This window comes from Gobius niger (assembly GCF_951799975.1).
Source record: "Gobius niger genome assembly, contig: SCAFFOLD_131, whole genome shotgun sequence".
NCBI classification, from domain to species: Eukaryota; Metazoa; Chordata; class Actinopteri; order Gobiiformes; family Gobiidae; genus Gobius; species Gobius niger.
In genome coordinates, this window is record NW_027639123.1 from 40,166 (window position 1) to 60,696 (window position 20,531).

Below are 20,531 nucleotides of genomic sequence, written 5' to 3' on the forward strand. Positions count from 1 at the left end.
AGATGTAGTTATTACCTCTGTGGTTAAAGTCATAGCTGTAGTTATTACCTCTGTGGTTAAAGTCATAGATGTAGTTATTACCTCTGTGGTTAAAGTCATAGATGTAGTTATTACCTCTGGTTAAAGTCATAGATGTAGTTATTACCCCTGGTTAAAGTCATAGATGTAGTTATTACCTCTGTGGTTAAAGTCATAGATGTAGTTATTACCTCTGTGGTTAAAGTCATAGATGTAGTTATTACCCCTGGTTAAAGTCATAGATGTAGTTATTACCTCTGGTTAAAGTCATAGATGTAGTTATTACCTCTGGTTAAAGTCATAGATGTAGTTATTACCTCTGTGGTTAAAGTCATAGATGTAGTTATTACCTCTGTGGTTAAAGTCATAGATGTAGTTATTACCTCTGTGGTTAAAGTCATAGATGTAGTTATTACCTCTGGTTAAAGTCATAGATGTAGTTATTACCTCTGGTTAAAGTCATAGATGTAGTTATTACCTCTGTGGTTAAAGTCATAGATGTAGTTATTACCTCTGGTTAAAGTCATAGATGTAGTTATTACCTCTGGTTAAAGTCATAGATGTAGTTATTACCTCTGTGGTTAAAGTCATAGATGTAGTTATTACCTCTGTGGTTAAAGTCATAGATGTAGTTATTACCTCTGTGGTTAAAGTCATAGATGTAGTTATTACCTCTGTGGTTAAAGTCATAGATGTAGTTATTACCTCTGTGGTTAAAGTCATAGATGTAGTTATTACCTCTGTGGTTAAAGTCATAGATGTAGTTATTACCTCTGTGGTTAAAGTCATAGCTGTAGTTATTACCTCTGTGGTTAAAGTCATAGATGTAGTTATTACCTCTGTGGTTAAAGTCATAGATGTAGTTATTACCTCTGGTTAAAGTCATAGATGTAGTTATTACCCCTGGTTAAAGTCATAGATGTAGTTATTACCTCTGTGGTTAAAGTCATAGATGTAGTTATTACCTCTGTGGTTAAAGTCATAGATGTAGTTATTACCCCTGGTTAAAGTCATAGATGTAGTTATTACCTCTGTGGTTAAAGTCATAGATGTAGTTATTACCTCTGTGGTTAAAGTCATAGATGTAGTTATTACCTCTGGTTAAAGTCATAGATGTAGTTATTACCTCTGTGGTTAAAGTCATAGATGTAGTTATTACCTCTGTGGTTAAAGTCATAGATGTAGTTATTACCTCTGGTTAAAGTCATAGATGTAGTTATTACCTCTGGTTAAAGTCATAGATGTAGTTATTACCTCTGGTTAAAGTCATAGATGTAGTTATTACCTCTGGTTAAAGTCATAGATGTAGTTATTACCTCTCTGGTTAAAGTCATAGATGTAGTTATTACCTCTGTGGTTAAAGTCATAGATGTAGTTATTACCTCTGTGGTTAAAGTCATAGCTGTAGTTATTACCTCTGTGGTTAAAGTCATAGATGTAGTTATTACCTCTGTGGTTAAAGTCATAGATGTAGTTATTACCTCTGGTTAAAGTCATAGATGTAGTTATTACCCCTGGTTAAAGTCATAGATGTAGTTATTACCTCTGTGGTTAAAGTCATAGATGTAGTTATTACCTCTGTGGTTAAAGTCATAGATGTAGTTATTACCCCTGGTTAAAGTCATAGATGTAGTTATTACCTCTGTGGTTAAAGTCATAGATGTAGTTATTACCTCTGTGGTTAAAGTCATAGATGTAGTTATTACCTCTGGTTAAAGTCATAGATGTAGTTATTACCTCTGGTTAAAGTCATAGATGTAGTTATTACCTCTGTGGTTAAAGTCATAGATGTAGTTATTACCTCTGGTTAAAGTCATAGATGTAGTTATTACCTCTGGTTAAAGTCATAGATGTAGTTATTACCTCTGTGGTTAAAGTCATAGATGTAGTTATTACCTCTGTGGTTAAAGTCATAGATGTAGTTATTACCTCTGTGGTTAAAGTCATAGATGTAGTTATTACCTCTGTGGTTAAAGTCATAGATGTAGTTATTACCTCTGTGGTTAAAGTCATAGATGTAGTTATTACCCCTGGTTAAAGTCATAGATGTAGTTATTACCTCTGGTTAAAGTCATAGATGTAGTTATTACCTCTGGTTAAAGTCATAGATGTAGTTATTACCTCTGGTTAAAGTCATAGATGTAGTTATTACCTCTGTGGTTAAAGTCATAGATGTAGTTATTACCCCTGGTTAAAGTCATAGATGTAGTTATTACCTCTGGTTAAAGTCATAGATGTAGTTATTACCTCTGTGGTTAAAGTCATAGATGTAGTTATTACCTCTGTGGTTAAAGTCATAGATGTAGTTATTACCTCTGTGGTTAAAGTCATAGATGTAGTTATTACCTCTGTGGTTAAAGTCATAGATGTAGTTATTACCTCTGGTTAAAGTCATAGATGTAGTTATTACCTCTGTGGTTAAAGTCATAGATGTAGTTATTACCTCTGTGGTTAAAGTCATAGATGTAGTTATTACCTCTGTGGTTAAAGTCATAGATGTAGTTATTACCTCTGGTTAAAGTCATAGATGTAGTTATTACCTCTGGTTAAAGTCATAGATGTAGTTATTACCTCTGTGGTTAAAGTCATAGATGTAGTTATTACCTCTGTGGTTAAAGTCATAGATGTAGTTATTACCTCTGGTTAAAGTCATAGATGTAGTTATTACCTCTGGTTAAAGTCATAGATGTAGTTATTACCTCTGTGGTTAAAGTCATAGATGTAGTTATTACCTCTGGTTAAAGTCATAGATGTAGTTATTACCCCTGGTTAAAGTCATAGATGTAGTTATTACCTCTGTGGTTAAAGTCATAGATGTAGTTATTACCTCTGTGGTTAAAGTCATAGATGTAGTTATTACCTCTGGTTAAAGTCATAGATGTAGTTATTACCTCTGGTTAAAGTCATAGATGTAGTTATTACCTCTGTGGTTAAAGTCATAAATGTAGTTATTACCTCTGTGGTTAAAGTCATAGATGTAGTTATTACCTCTGGTTAAAGTCATAGATGTAGTTATTACCTCTGTGGTTAAAGTCATAGATGTAGTTATTACCCCTGTGGTTAACGTCATAGATGTAGTTATTACCTCTGTGGTTAAAGTCATAGATGTAGTTATTACCCCTGTGGTTAAAGTCATAGATGTAGTTATTACCTCTGGTTAAAGTCATAGATGTAGTTATTACCTCTGTGGCTAAAGTCATAGATGTAGTTATTACCTCTGTGGTTAAAGTCATAGATGTAGTTATTACCTCTGGTTAAAGTCATAGATGTAGTTATTACCTCTGGTTAAAGTCATAGATGTAGTTATTACCTCTGTGGTTAAAGTCATAAATGTAGTTATTACCTCTGTGGTTAAAGTCATAGATGTAGTTATTACCTCTGGTTAAAGTCATAGATGTAGTTATTACCTCTGTGGTTAAAGTCATAGATGTAGTTATTACCCCTGTGGTTAACGTCATAGATGTAGTTATTACCTCTGTGGTTAAAGTCATAGATGTAGTTATTACCCCTGTGGTTAAAGTCATAGATGTAGTTATTACCTCTGGTTAAAGTCATAGATGTAGTTATTACCTCTGTGGTTAAAGTCATAGATGTAGTTATTACCCCTGTGGTTAAAGTCATAGATGTAGTTATTACCTCTGGTTAAAGTCATAGATGTAGTTATTACCTCTGGTTAAAGTCATAGATGTAGTTATTACCCCTGGTTAAAGTCATAGATGTAGTTATTACCTCTGTGGTTAAAGTCATAGATGTAGTTATTACCTCTGTGGTTAAAGTCATAGATGTAGTTATTACCTCTGGTTAAAGTCATAGATGTAGTTATTACCTCTGGTTAAAGTCATAGATGTAGTTATTACCTCTGGTTAAAGTCATAGATGTAGTTATTACCTCTGGTTAAAGTCATAGATGTAGTTATTACCTCTGTGGTTAAAGTCATAGATGTAGTTATTACCTCTGGTTAAAGTCATAGATGTAGTTATTACCTCTGTGGTTAAAGTCATAGATGTAGTTAATACCTCTGGTTAAAGTCATAGATGTAGTTATTACCTCTGGTTAAAGTCATAGATGTAGTTATTACCTCTGTGGTTAAAGTCATAGATGTAGTTATTACCTCTGGTTAAAGTCATAGATGTAGTTATTACCTCTGGTTAAAGTCATAGATGTAGTTATTACCTCTGGTTAAAGTCATAGATGTAGTTATTACCTCTGTGGTTAAAGTCATAGATGTAGTTATTACCTCTGTGGTTAAAGTCATAGATGTAGTTATTACCTCTGTGGTTAAAGTCATAGATGTAGTTATTACCCCTGGTTAAAGTCATAGATGTAGTTATTACCTCTGTGGTTAAAGTCATAGATGTAGTTATTACCTCTGGTTAAAGTCATAGATGTAGTTATTACCTCTGTGGTTAAAGTCATAGATGTAGTTATTACCTCTGGGTAAAGTCATAGATGTAGTTATTACCTCTGGTTAAAGTCATAGATGTAGTTATTACCTCTGTGGTTAAAGTCATAGATGTAGTTATTACCTCTGTGGTTAAAGTCATAGATGTAGTTATTACCTCTGTGGTTAAAGTCATAGATGTAGTTATTACCCCTGTGGTTAAAGTCATAGATGTAGTTATTACCTCTGTGGTTAAAGTCATAGATGTAGTTATTACCTCTGTGGTTAAAGTCATAGATGTAGTTATTACCTCTGGTTAAAGTCATAGATGTAGTTATTACCCCTGGTTAAAGTCATAGATGTAGTTATTACCTCTGTGGTTAAAGTCATAGATGTAGTTATTACCCCTGGTTAAAGTCATAGATGTAGTTATTACCTCTGTGGTTAAAGTCATAGATGTAGTTATTACCTCTGTGGTTAAAGTCATAGATGTAGTTATTACCTCTGTGGTTAAAGTCATAGATGTAGTTATTACCCCTGTGGTTAAAGTCATAGATGTAGTTATTACCTCTGTGGTTAAAGTCATAGATGTAGTTATTACCTCTGTGGTTAAAGTCATAGATGTAGTTATTACCCCTGTGGTTAAAGTCATAGATGTAGTTATTACCTCTGTGGTTAAAGTCATAGATGTAGTTATTACCTCTGTGGTTAAAGTCATAGATGTAGTTATTACCTCTGGTTAAAGTCATAGATGTAGTTATTACCTCTGGTTAAAGTCATAGATGTAGTTATTACCCCTGTGGTTAAAGTCATAGATGTAGTTATTACCTCTGTGGTTAAAGTCATAGATGTAGTTATTACCTCTGTGGTTAAAGTCATAGATGTAGTTATTACCCCTGTGGTTAAAGTCATAGATGTAGTTATTACCTCTGTGGTTAAAGTCATAGATGTAGTTATTACCTCTGTGGTTAAAGTCATAGATGTAGTTATTACCTCTGTGGTTAAAGTCATAGATGTAGTTATTACCTCTGGTTAAAGTCATAGATGTAGTTATTACCTCTGTGGTTAAAGTCATTGATGTAGTTATTACCTCTGTGGTTAAAGTCATAGATGTAGTTATTACCTCTGGTTAAAGTCATAGATGTAGTTATTACCTCTGGTTAAAGTCATAGATGTAGTTATTACCTCTGGTTAAAGTCATAGATGTAGTTATTACCTCTGGTTAAAGTCATAGATGTAGTTATTACCTCTGTGGTTAAAGTCATAGATGTAGTTATTACCTCTGTGGTTAAAGTCATAGATGTAGTTATTACCTCTGTGGTTAAAGTCATAGATGTAGTTATTACCTCTGTGGTTAAAGTCATAGATGTAGTTATTACCTCTGTGGTTAAAGTCATAGATGTAGTTATTACCTCTGGTTAAAGTCATAGATGTAGTTATTACCTCTGTGGTTAAAGTCATAGATGTAGTTATTACCTCTGGTTAAAGTCATAGATGTAGTTATTACCTCTGTGGTTAAAGTCATAGATGTAGTTATTACCTCTGTGGTTAAAGTCATAGATGTAGTTATTACCTCTGGTTAAAGTCATAGATGTAGTTATTACCTCTGTGGTTAAAGTCATAGATGTAGTTATTACCTCTGTGGTTAAAGTCATAGATGTAGTTATTACCTCTGTGGTTAAAGTCATAGATGTAGTTATTACCTCTGTGGTTAATGTCATAGATGTAGTTATTACCTCTGGTTAAAGTCATAGATGTAGTTATTACCTCTGTGGTTAAAGTCATAGATGTAGTTATTACCTCTGTGGTTAAAGTCATAGATGTACTCTGGACAGGGCACAGTGGTGAGGCCCCCGGGGGCCCCTCGGGGCCAGCAGATCAGCCCGTCCCAGTCTGGAGCACAGCCCTCGTCTGAAACACAGATCAATAACAGGATCGTGGTCAGAGCCGGGTCTGAGGCTGTTCCTTTAGTCTCTTCACAGACACTCTGAGTCTGAGTGTGTCCTCGTCTCTGCTGTCGCTCCTTCTCCTAAAGGTCACAAGCTTTTCCTCCACTGCTACAAAAAGTTCAACATCCTTCGTCCTGACCAGGCCCCTTTTCCACCGGGCTTGCCTATAGGCTGGAGCCCAGGAGCCTACAGTAGTCACGGACCTATCGGAATTCAATGACAAACAAACTCCAATTTCAATCACTTTACATTTGAACAAGACTTTAGAGAGCACGTGTGCAGGAAACTAACAACAACACATGTGATCATGAAGCTCTTCCATGGATTTAGGATCTACAGAAAAGACGAGGAGGAGAGTTTATTCTTCAGACGTAGCGAGACTATAGCAAGTCAAACCATCACAGATCCATGAGGAAAACCATCACAGATCCATGAGGAAAACCATCACAGATCCATGAGGAAAACCATCATAGATCCATGAGGAAAACCATCACAGATCCATGAGGAAAACCATCATAGATCCATGAGGAAAACCATCATAGATCCATGAGGAAAACCATCATAGATCCATGAGGAAAACCATCATAGATCCATGAGGAAAACCATCATAGATCCATGAGGAAAACCATCATAGATCCATGAGGAAAACCATCACAGATCCATGAGGAAAACCATCACAGATCCATGAGGAAAACCATCATAGATCCATGAGGAAAACCATCATAGATCCATGAGGAAAACCATCACAGATCCATGAGGAAAACCATCACAGATCCATGAGTAAAACCATCACAGATCCATGAGGAAAACCATCACAGATCCATGAGGAAAACCATCATAGATCCATGAGGAAAACCATCACAGATCCATGAGGAAAACCATCACAGATCCATGAGTAAAACCATCACAGATCCATGAGGAAAACCATCATAGATCCATGAGGAAAACCATCATAGATCCATGAGGAAAACCATCATAGATCCATGAGGAAAACCATCACAGATCCATGAGGAAAACCATCACAGATCCATGAGGAAAACCATCATAGATCCATGAGGAAAACCATCACAGATCCATGAGAAAAACCATCATAGATCCATGAGGAAAACCATCACAGATCCATGAGGAAAACCATCATAGATCCATGAGGAAAACCATCACAGATCCATGAGGAAAACCATCAGATCCATGAGGAAAACCATCACAGATCCATGAGGAAAACCATCAGATCCATGAGGAAAACCATCACAGATCCATGAGGAAAACCATCAGATCCATGAGGAAAACCATCACAGATCCATGAGGAAAACCATCATAGATCCATGAGGAAAACCATCACAGATCCATGAGGAAAACCATCACAGATCCATGAGGAAAACCATCACAGATCCATGAGGAAAACCATCATAGATCCATGAGGAAAACCATCACAGATCCATGAGGAAAACCATCACAGATCCATGAGGAAAACCATCACAGATCCATGAGGAAAACCATCACAGATCCATGAGGAAAACCATCATAGATCCACGAGGGAAACCATCACAGATCCATGAGGAAAACCATCACAGATCCATGAGGAAAACGTTTCTCTGTTGTATTTTCATGCTCGTTTTGTTGAAGGGATTTTGGATTTGGGTAAAGCTGTGTGTGATTGCGGTGGGGTGAGAGGTCGATGTGTTTCCTGTAAAGTGTGGACGACTCTGACTCACACCGTGTTATTACGTTCCGTCCATTTGAAAGTCATTCTGAAAAGCGTGAGTGCTCGTGATGTTTGTGTCGCCGTCTGAATCACACGGAGCGTTTTCTGTGAAAGGCAGAAAAACAGCTTCGCGCTGCTCTCATTTCCCCGTCACACATTTCAGCGGCGGCGGCGGCGACGGCGGCGTTTACCTGGAAACACGGATGTTCTGCACGCGAGGTTAAAATGACTGTAATCACCGAGCGCCGCAAAGGCCGAGCGCCGCGGGGGCCGAGCGCCGCGGGGGCTTCAACACGGACGCTCCAGCTCCATCAGACCACTTTACTCTTTTACTCTTTTACTCCTTTACTCTTTCATTCTTTTACTCTTTTACTCTTTTACTCCTTTACTCCTTTACTCCTTTACTCCTTTACTCTTTTATTCTTTTACTCTTTTACTCTTTTACTCCTTTACTCCTTTACTCCTTTACTCTTTTACTCCTTTACTCCTTTACTCTTTTACTCTTGTAGTAGGATGAATTAATGTATTTTGGTGGGGGGGGGTGACTTCCGCTAGTCCGAGCACTAAGCCGTAAGCGTGTTGTTTCATTGTGTATGTCGCCGATCAGGCAAGCAGGTTGTGTGGATTCCTAACCATGACATAAGTAACGCGTCCCTTTGCACACGGGAGGCGTTTAGCAGGGTCCAAACTCGGAATGTTCTGCCTCCAGCCATCTACACTTTTAACCCCTTAACTCCCACCTGAACCGAGCACATTTTCTAAAAAAAAAATGACCAAAAATGTGATAAAAATTTGACAAAAAAAATACAAAAAAAATACAAAAAAAATACAAAAAAATACAAAAAAAATACAAAAAAAATACAAAAAAAATGACAAAAAAATGACAAAAAAAGACACAAATTTGACAAAAATGTGATAAAAATTGGACAAAAAATGACCAAAAAAGGACCAAAAAATGACAAAAAAAGACAAAAAAATGGACAAAAAATTGACAAAAATGTGACAAAAAATGGACAAACAATTACAAAAAATGACCAAAAAAATGACAAAAATGTGATAAAAATTTGACTAAAAAAATGACAAAAAAATTGACAAAAAATGACAAAAAATCGACAAAAATGACAAAAATGTGATAAAAATTTGACAAAAAATTGACAAAAAAATGACAAAAAAAAAGTACAAAACAAATACAAAAATGTGATAAAAATTTGACAAAAATATACCAAAAATTGACAAACAATTACAAAAAATGACCAAAAAAAATGACAAAAAAATGACAAAAAAATGACAAAAATTTGACAAAAATTTGACAAAAATTTGACAAAAAATTGACAAACAATTACAAAAAAATGACCAAAAAAATGACCAAAAAAAAAATGACCAAAAAAAAAATGACCAAAAAGTTACAAAAATGAGTTGAATACCCGACAAAAAAATGATGGAAAAAAAAAGTGATGTGACGTGAGGAAAAAGATCCTCTCTGTTCAGGCAGGAGTTAAGAGGTCAACAATGTGAGTCCCGGTTCTGGCTATGGACGGTTGTTTGTTTATTTACATAAATCTACTTAATTAGAATTGTCATCCATTTAGTGGAGGTCGTGGACGATCAATAAACGCCACAAGGTCCGTGAAGGTCTACGTTTGACAAAGGTATTCACGTCCAGTGGTTATTATTTATTTTATCTAGACCCTGCTGTGTCCTCCCATGAGAGACTTAGCCTGTCATTGTTTTATCCCAACTCATTAGGTTGGGCCCCCACTTCTAAGATCCATTAAGCACTTTAAACAGGTTGTGTAATTGGTCAGTTTTACTATTAACTTTACTATGAACTGTTTTGATCCGTTTTATTTTTGTTGCTGTGTTTGCCGTGCACTGTTTGGTTTACGTATTGAATTCTTTTGTTTGGTTCCTTTAACAGTTCTGTCTTTTAATGGTGCGCACGATAAGTATTGCACTTTACCCAACATTATAAACGCTCAAAACAAACAAAATAAACTGATTGAAACTTATCCTCAGCCTCCGTCAGTTGATTCTGGCACCTGTGCAGTGTAGATTATTACATTCTTTAATTCTTTTATTCTGTTTTGTCACTTCCAAACATCAACGTGACGTTTTCATCTGGAAAAGAGGCTTTATGGGAAAATTGTAGAGAAACGGAACAGCTGAGGTTTGTTTGTCCTTGAGCTGAGATTGAGATTGAGACGCGAAGGACAGAGAGGAGAAAGAGGAGAAAGAGGACAGAGAGGATAACGAGGATGACGAGGCGGAGGGTCAGGGACAGGTGTGGAAAGAGCACAGACTCTGGGTTCAGCTGGAGTCAGACAAAAGCTCCTGGAGCAGGTGTGGGTGAAGACTGCCCATCACTCGTTCAGGAGGACACATGGGTCAGATCTCGTGTTGGAGGACGGGAAGTACAGTGCCTCTCGTAAGTATTCATACACCTTGAGCTTTTGCACATTTTGTCATGTTTACAACCCTAAACATAAAGATTTTATTTTTATTTTTTTACTGAACGTTCACACACAAGTAACAGACAACTGTGAAGTGAAAGCAAAATGATACATGATTCCGTTATTTTTCAAAAAATAGAAAAGTGAAAAGTGGGGCTTGCATAAGTATCATACAGCATTTTCTGAGTGCATTAAATCACCTTTAAAACATTCCTAATGACTCCAGAATGTTCACACCTTGGCCTAACGGTTAAATAGAGGCACCTGTGTGTAATCTACTCTCAGTATAATTACAGCTGTTCTTTCAGGCCCTCAGAGCTGTGGTCACTAAACAACATCATGAAGGTCCAGGAGCACCAGAGAGGTCAGGGATAAAGCTGTGGAGAAGTTTAAAGCAGCCTTAAGTTATACAAAGATTTCCCAAGATTTAAACATCTCCCAGAGCAACTGTTCAATCCATCATTCAGAAATGGAAAGAGTAAAGCACCACTGCAGACTTACCAAGACACGGCTGTTCACCTAAACTAACAAACTGAACAAGGAGACACTGGTCAGAAATACAACCAAGTGCCCCAAGATAACTCTGGAGGAGCTGTGAAGTCCTGCCGCTGAGCTGGGGGAATCTGGACATGGGACAACTATAAGTCGTATCTACACAAATCTGGCCTTCATGGACGAGTGGAAGAAGAAAGCCATTATTGAAAGGAGAACATAAGAAATCCTGTTTGAAGTTTGTAGAAGTCATATGGAGGACACAGCTCCATGTGGAAGAAGGAGCTTTGGTCAGATGAGACAAACGTTATGTATGGAGCAAACCTGACACTGCTCATGGTCCTGAGTGCACCATCCCCAGTGTCAGATATACGGGGGGGGGGGAGCATCATGCTGTGGGGCTGCTTTTCCTCAGCGGGGACTGGGGAGATTGTAAGAATAGTTGTGAAGATGGATGGAGCCAAATACAGAAACATTTTGGAGGAAAACCTGCTGGAGTCACAAGAGAACTGAGGCTGGGGCGGAGATTCACCTTCAGCAGGACAATGACCCTAAACACAAAGATAAATCTACAATGGAATGGTTCAATAAAAACATATTAATGTGTTAGAATGGCCCAGTCAAAGTCCTGACCTAAATCCTATTGAAAATCTGTGGAATAATCTGAAAACTGCTGTTCACAAACGCTCTCCTTCAAATCCGTCAGAGCTTGAGTTGTTTTGTAAAGAGGAATGGGCTCAAATGTCAGTCTCTACATGTGCTAATCTTGTAGAGTCAAACCCCAAAAGACTTTTGCTGTTATTGCAGTAAAAGGGGGTTCACAAAGTATTCATGCTGTATGATACTTATGCACGCCCCACTTTTCACTTTTCTATTTTTTGAAAAATAACAGAATCATGTATCATTTTGCTTTCACGTCACAGTTGTCTGTTACTTGTGTGTGAACGTTCAGTAAAAAAATCAAAATAAAATCGTTATGTTTAGGGCTGTAAACATGACAAAATGTGCAAAAGTTCAAGGTGCATGAATACTTTCGAGAGGCACTGTATCTGCTGGTTAGTATCTGCTGGTTAGTATCTGCTGGTTAGTATCTGCTGGTTAGTATCTGCTGGTTAGTATCTGCTGGTTAGTACCTGCTGGTTAGTATCTGCTGGTTAGTATCTGCTGGTTAGTGTCTGCTGGTTATTACCTGTGCGCTCGGAGAGGGAGAGGTTCTGCTGACACTGCACTTTGACCTCAAACAGAATAAACATCTGCTCCTGCGCCGACAGCGGAGCGTCCATCTGAAACACAAGGACAGGTGATCACGTGACCTCAGGGAGCCCCGCCCTCTGAAACACAAGGACAGGTGATCACATGACCTCAGGAAGCCCCGCCATCTGAAACACAAGGACAGGCGATCACGTGACCTCAGGGAGCCCCGCCCTCTGAAACACAAGGACAGGCGATCACGTGACCTCAGGGAGCCCCGCCCCCTCTGAAACACAAGGACAGGTGATCACGTGACCTCAGGGAGCCCCGCCCTCTGAAACACAAGGACAGGCGATCACGTGACCTCAGGGAGCCCCGCCCCCTCTGAAACACAAGGACAGGTGATCACGTGACCTCAGGGAGCCCCGCCCTCTGAAACACAAGGACAGGTGATCACGTGACCTCAGGGAGCCCCGCCCTCTGAAACACAAGGACAGGTGGTCACGTGACCTCAGGGAGCCCCGCCCTCTGAAACACAAGGACAGGTGATCACGTGACCTCAGGGAGCCCCGCCCTCTGAAACACAAGTACAGGTGATCACGTGACCTCAGGGAGCCCCGCCCTCTGAAACACAAGGACAGGCGATCACGTGACCTCAGGGAGCCCCGCCCTGGGATTGGAGTGTCATGTGACCTGATTCAGGAAACGCTTGGTGCTCAGTTTCTCTCGTCTGTCCCTGAACGTCTCGCCTTCACTCACAGCGACAGGTTTGGATCAGAGTTTGTGACGCTCACAGAAAAGACGTCTCTGAAAGGAAAACACTTTCCTGCGTCCACAAAAGCCCGGACACGGCTCTCAAGACCAGAGAGGAGGCGGGTCATTCAGACGTGAAGGGTTCCTGACGCTGAAGACCAGGAGACACAACAAACTCTGAACCTCACAGCGCCTCAGCAGCTGCTCCACACCTGACCTCCAGACTGAAGACCTCAGAGGCGTCTGAATGATGGGATTTTACACTTTATTTACCTTTATTAAGCTTGAATGCTTTTGATTTTCAAAGTTCTGATGGTTCCTCCCACAGTCCAGTTTATTCCCACTTTCTTTCTGCCAATTTTTATGACAAATATTTTCTCCCCATTTTGTCTTTTTTGCCCCGTTCTTCACAATTTCTCTTTCTTGTTATTTCACCCTTTATTTTTGCCACAGTTTCTCCCATTTCCCCTCCCTGTGCTCTGAGCTGTGATTGGTTTACGGCCTGTGATCCTCCTGTGCTCTGAGCTGTGATTGGTTTACAGCCTGTGATCCTCCTGTGCTCTGAGTTGTGACTGTTGTGTTCGCCTCGTGCCCTGATAAACCAGCGTAACTGTGAATAACTGTGAATAACTGTGTATAATTGCGTATAATTGTATATAACTGTGTATAATTGTATATAATTATTTGTTGAAAGCGGCGTTGGCTCCGCGTTGGCCGATAAGTGAAGCCTCCGAGTGTTTCCTGCAGAGTCACTTTGTGTTTCGGCCTCAGAGAAACAGACTCATCCACGAGGCGTCGAGGGGAAACAAAGACCTCGCTGAGACGAGGATGACAGGTTTGATTACAGTCTCTGCTGAAGCCCCGCCTCCTCTGCTCCATCAGGCCCAGTCTCTGCTGAAGCCCCGCCTCCTCTGCTCCATCAGGCCCAGTCTCTCCTGAAGCCCCTCCTCCTCTGCTCCATCAGGCCCAGTCTCTCCTTAAGCCCCGCCTCCTCTGCTCCATCAGGCCCAGTCTCTGCTGAAGCCCCGCCTCCTCTGCTCCATCAGGCCCAGTCTCTCCTTAAGCCCCGCCTCCTCTGCTCCATCAGGCCCAGTCTCTCCTGAAGCCCCGCCTCCTCCTCTCCATCAGGCCCAGTCTCTGCTGAAGCCCCGCCTCCTCTGCTCCATCAGGCCCAGTCTCTCCTGAAGCCCCTCCTCCTCTGCTCCATCAGCTCAGTCACGTCCCGCTGCAGTCCGATGTCCTGAGCCGATGTCCTGGGCCGAAGTCCTGGGCCGATATCCTGGGCCGATGTCCTGGGCCGATGTCCTGGGCCGATGTCCTGGGCCGATATCCTGGGCCGATGTCCTGGGCCGATGTCCTGGGCCGATGTCCTGGGCCGATATCCTGGGCCGATGTCCTGAGCCGATGTCCTGGGCCTCCTGTCGGAGCCTCTTTTTATGAAACGTCCCAAAATAAAACCTGGCATTTAAACCTGTCCATCAACGACCACAGACCCTGTGGTTAAACAGTACTGGGGGGTTATGCAGATGACGTCCCTGTGATTAAACAGCACTGGGGGGTTATGCAGATGACGTCCCTGTGATTAAACAGTACTGGGGGGTTATGCAGATGACGTCCCTGTGATTAAACAGTACTGGGGGGTTATGCAGATGACGTCCCTGTGATTAAACAGCACTGGGGGGTTATGCAGATGACGTCCCTGTGATTAAACAGCACTGGGGGGTTATGCAGATGACGTCCCTGTGATTAAACAGCACTGGGGGGTTATGCAGATGACGTCCCTGTGATTAAACAGCCCTGGGGGGTTATGCAGATGACGTCCCTGTGATTAAACAGTACTGGGGGGTTATGCAGATGACGTCCCTGTGATTAAACAGCACTGGGGGGTTATGCAGATGACGTCCCTGTGATTAAACAGTCCTGGGGGGTTATGCAGATGACGTCCCTGTGATTAAACAGTACTGGGGGGTTATGCAGATGACGTCCCTGTGATTAAACAGTACTGGGGGGTTATGCAGATGACGTCCCTGTGGTTAAACAGTACTGGGGGGTTATGCAGATGACGTCCCTGTGGTTAAACAGTCCTGGGGGGTTATGCAGATGACGTCCCTGTGATTAAACAGTACTGGGGGGTTATGCAGATGACGTCCCTGTGATTAAACAGTACTGGGGGGTTATGCAGATGACGTCCCTGTGATTAAACAGCACTGGGGGGTTATGCAGATGACGTCCCTGTGATTAAACAGTCCTGGGGGGTTATGCAGATGATGTCACTGTGATTAAACAGCACTGGGGGGTTATGCAGATGACGTCCCTGTGATTAAACAGCACTGGGGGGTTATGCAGATGACGTCCCTGTGATTAAACAGTACAGGGGGGTTATGCAGATGACGTCCCTGTGATTAAACAGTACTGGGGGGTTATGCAGATGACGTCCCTGTGATTAAACAGTACTGGGGGGTTATGCAGATGACGTCCCTGTGATTAAACAGTACTGGGGGGTTATGCAGATGACGTCCCTGTGGTTAAACAGTACTGGGGGGTTATGCAGATGACGTCCCTGTGATTAAACAGTCCTGGGGGGTTATGCAGATGACGTCCCTGTGATTAAACAGCACTGGGGGGTTATGCAGATGACGTCCCTGTGATTAAACAGTACTGGGGGGTTATGCAGATGACGTCCCTGTGATTAAACAGTCCTGGGGGGTTATGCAGATGACGTCCCTGTGGTTAAACAGCACTGGGGGGTTATGCAGATGATGTCACTGTGATTAAACAGCACTGGGGGGTTATGCAGATGATGTCACTGTGATTAAACAGTACTGGGGGGTTATGCAGATGACGTCCCTGTGATTAAACAGTACAGGGGGGTTATGCAGATGACGTCCCTGTGATTAAACAGCACTGGGGGGTTATGCAGATGACGTCCCTGTGATTAAACAGCACTGGGGGGTTATGCAGATGATGTCACTGTGATTAAACAGCACTGGGGGGTTATGCAGATGACGTCCCTGTGATTAAACAGCACTGGGGGGTTATGCAGATGACGTCCCTGTGATTAAACAGTACTGGGGGGTTATGCAGATGACGTCCCTGTGATTAAACAGCACTGGGGGGTTATGCAGATGACGTCCCTGTGATTAAACAGCACTGGGGGGTTATGCAGATGACGTCCCTGTGATTAAACAGCACTGGGGGGTTATGCAGATGACGTCCCTGTGATTAAACAGTACAGGGGGGTTATGCAGATGATGTCACTGTGATTAAACAGTCCTGGGGGGTTATGCAGATGATGTCACTGTGATTAAACAGTACTGGGGGGTTATGCAGATGATGTCACTGTGATTAAACAGCACTGGGGGGTTATGCAGATGACGTCCCTGTGATTAAACAGCACTGGGGGGTTATGCAGATGACGTCCCTGTGATTAAACAGTACTGGGGGGTTATGCAGATGATGTCACTGTGATTAAACAGCACTGGGGGGTTATGCAGATGACGTCACTGTGGTTAAACAGTACTGGGGGGTTATGCAGATGACGTCCCTGTGATTAAACAGTACTGGGGGGTTATGCAGATGACGTCCCTGTGATTAAACAGTACAGGGGGGTTATGCAGATGACGTCCCTGTGATTAAACAGCACTGGGGGGTTATGCAGATGACGTCCCTGTGATTAAACAGCACTGGGGGGTTATGCAGATGACGTCCCTGTGATTAAACAGCACTGGGGGGTTATGCAGATGACGTCCCTGTGATTAAACAGCACTGGGGGGTTATGCAGATGACGTCCCTGTGATTAAACAGCACTGGGGGGTTATGCAGATGACGTCCCTGTGATTAAACAGCACTGGGGGGTTATGCAGATGATGTCCCTGTGATTAAACAGCACTGGGGGGTTATGCAGATGACGTCCCTGTGATTAAACAGTACTGGGGGGTTATGCAGATGATGTCACTGTGATTAAACAGCACTGGGGGGTTATGCAGATGACGTCCCTGTGATTAAACAGCACTGGGGGGTTATGCAGATGATGTCCCTGTGATTAAACAGCACTGGGGGGTTATGCAGATGATGTCCCTGTGATTAAACAGTACTGGGGGGTTATGCAGATGATGTCCCTGTGATTAAACAGTCCTGGGGGTTATGCAGATGATGTCCCTGTGATTAAACAGCACTGGGGGGTTATGCAGATGATGTCCCTGTGATTAAACAGCACTGGGGGGTTATGCAGATGATGTCCCTGTGATTAAACAGTACTGGGGGGTTATGCAGATGATGTCACTGTGATTAAACAGTCCTGGGGGGTTATGCAGATGACGTCCCTGTGGTTAAACAGTACAGGGGGGTTATGCAGATGACGTCCCTGTGATTAAACAGCACTGGGGGGTTATGCAGATGACGTCCCTGTGATTAAACAGCACTGGGGGGTTATGCAGATGACGTCCCTGTGATTAAACAGTACAGGGGGGTTATGCAGATGACGTCCCTGTGATTAAACAGTACTGGGGGGTTATGCAGATGACGTCCCTGTGATTAAACAGTACTGGGGGGTTATGCAGACGACGTCCCTGTGATTAAACAGTACAGGGGGGTTATGCAGATGACGTCCCTGTGATTAAACAGCACTGGGGGGTTATGCAGATGACGTCCCTGTGATTAAACAGCACTGGGGGGTTATGCAGATGACGTCACTGTGATTAAACAGCACTGGGGGGTTATGCAGATGATGTCACTGTGATTAAACAGCACTGGGGGGTTATGCAGATGACGTCCCTGTGATTAAACAGTCCTGGGGGGTTATGCAGATGACGTCCCTGTGATTAAACAGTCCTGGGGGGTTATGCAGATGACGTCCCTGTGATTAAACAGCACTGGGGGGTTATGCAGATGACGTCCCTGTGATTAAACAGCACTGGGGGGTTATGCAGATGATGTCACTGTGATTAAACAGCACTGGGGGGTTATGCAGATGACGTCCCTGTGATTAAACAGCACTGGGGGGTTATGCAGATGATGTCACTGTGATTAAACAGCACTGGGGGGTTATGCAGATGACGTCCCTGTGATTAAACAGCACTGGGGGGTTATGCAGATGACGTCCCTGTGATTAAACAGTACTGGGGGGTTATGCAGATGATGTCACTGTGATTAAACAGCACTGGGGGGTTATGCAGATGATGTCACTGTGATTAAACAGTACTGGGGGGTTATGCAGATGACGTCCCTGTGGTTAAACAGTCCTGGGGGGTTATGCAGATGATGTCCCTGTGATTAAACAGCACTGGGGGGTTATGCAGATGACGTCCCTGTGATTAAACAGCACTGGGGGGTTATGCAGATGACGTCCCTGTGATTAAACAGCACTGGGGGGTTATGCAGATGATGTCACTGTGATTAAACAGCACTGGGGGGTTATGCAGATGATGTCACTGTGATTAAACAGTACTGGGGGGTTATGCAGATGACGTCCCTGTGATTAAACAGCACTGGGGGGTTATGCAGATGATGTCACTGTGATTAAACAGCACTGGGGGGTTATGCAGATGACGTCCCTGTGATTAAACAGCACTGGGGGGTTATGCAGATGACGTCCCTGTGATTAAACAGCACTGGGGGGTTATGCAGATGATGTCACTGTGATTAAACAGTCCTGGGGGGTTATGCAGATGATGTCACTGTGATTAAACAGCACTGGGGGTTATGCAGATGATGTCACTGTGATTAAACAGTACAGGGGGGTTATGCAGATGATGTCACTGTGATTAAACAGCACTGGGGGGTTATGCAGATGATGTCCCTGTGGTTAAACAGTACTGGGGGTTATGCAGATGACGTCCCTGTGATTAAACAGTACAGGGGGGTTATGCAGATGACGTCCCTGTGATTAAACAGCACTGGGGGGTTATGCAGATGATGTCACTGTGATTAAACAGTACTGGGGGGTTATGCAGATGATGTCACTGTGATTAAACAGCACTGGGGGGTTATGCAGATGATGTCACTGTGATTAAACAGCACTGGGGGGTTATGCAGATGATGTCCCTGTGATTAAACAGCACTGGGGGGTTATGCAGATGATGTCACTGTGATTAAACAGTACTGGGGGGTTATGCAGATGATGTCACTGTGATTAAACAGCACTGGGGGGTTATGCAGATGATGTCACTGTGATTAAACACCACTGGGGGGTTATGCAGATGATGTCCCTGTGATTAAACAGCACTGGGGGGTTATGCAGATGACGTCCGTGTCCCACTGAGGCTCTGATTGGAATTAGTCAGACTCCACTTTAGAAATGTCCTCATCTGATGGATTCATTTAGGATCAAATCCATCTCAGCTCTTAATAGTCACCGAGTACAAACCCACACACACGCCACACACACGCCACACACACGCCACACACACGCCACACACACGCCACACACACGCCACACACACGCCACACACACGCTAAGCACACGCTGCAGAGGGACTGTTCTAAAGGGCACATGTAAATGCTCCAACATGAATCTGTCTTGACGATTTGTCTTGATGAAGTGTTTTCACCCCTATGTTCATGGGTTTTTTTTCAAGAAGCTTTTAGATTTGGTTAAAGCTGAACTGGAGAAGAGGGCGAGGTTCAGGCGAGGTTCAGGCGAGGTTCTTTTTTTTCTTTTATTATAATGACGCCCTCAGAGTAAAAGCACACGGGAGGGGGGGCTGTATGTAAACACAGGAGGATTTCAGAAACAAAAACCCGTCAATAATGAGTCACGTTTAAGACGAGGCGTAAAAACTGCAGATGTTAAAGAGACGTTTATGTTCACGTTTATGTTCACGTTTATGTTCACGTTCACGTTTATGTTCACGTTCACGTTTATGTTCACGTTTATGTTCACGTTCACGTTTATGTTCACGTTTATGTTCACGTTTATGTTCATGTTCATGTTCACCTTTATGTTCACGTTTATGTTCACGTTTATGTTCACGTTTATGTTCACGTTTATGTTCACGTTTATATTCACGTTTATGTTCACGTTTATATTCACGTTCATGTTCACCTTTATGTTCACGTTTATGTTCACGTTTATGTTCACGTTTATATTCACGTTTATGTTCACGTTTATATTCACGTTCATGTTCACCTTTATGTTCACGTTTATGTTCACGTTTATGTTCACGTTTATGTTCACGTTTATGTTCACGTTCACGTTTATGTTTACGTTTATGTTCACGTTTATGTTCACGTTTATGTTCACGTTCATATTCACGTTTATGTTTATGTTTATGTTCACGTTTATGTTCACGTTTATGTTCACGTTTATGTTCACGTTCATGTTCACGTTTATGTTCATGTTTATGTTCACGTTCATGTTCACGTTTATGTTCACGTTTATGTTCACGTTTATGTTCACGTTTATGTTCATGTTTATGTTCACGTTTATGTTCACGTTTCTGTTCACGTTTATGTTCACGTTTATGTTCACGTTCATGTTCACGTTCACGTTTATGTTCACGTTTATGTTCACGTTCATGTTCACGTTATGTTCATGTTTATGTTCACGTTTATGTTCACGTTTATGTTCACGTTTATGTTCACGTTTATGTTCACGT

General features: G+C 41.9%; 1 protein-coding gene across 2 annotated transcripts in view; it reads right to left on the bottom strand.

Annotated features, from left to right (window-relative positions):
* pth2ra (parathyroid hormone 2 receptor a) overlaps positions 1–12,273 on the bottom strand; it is a 37,785-nt gene extending 25,512 nt beyond the window's left edge. For both annotated transcript variants that reach the window (XM_079583307.1, XM_079583306.1), the window contains exons 1-2: positions 12,182–12,273; positions 6,200–6,310 (exon numbers count right to left, since the gene is read on the bottom strand). In XM_079583307.1, coding sequence (XP_079439433.1) covers positions 6,200–6,310; positions 12,182–12,245 — 175 coding nt within the window. In that variant the 5' untranslated portion in view covers positions 12,246–12,273. The remainder of the gene's footprint in view (positions 1–6,199; positions 6,311–12,181) is intronic.
* Between the last annotated feature and the right edge of the window lie 8,258 nt (positions 12,274–20,531).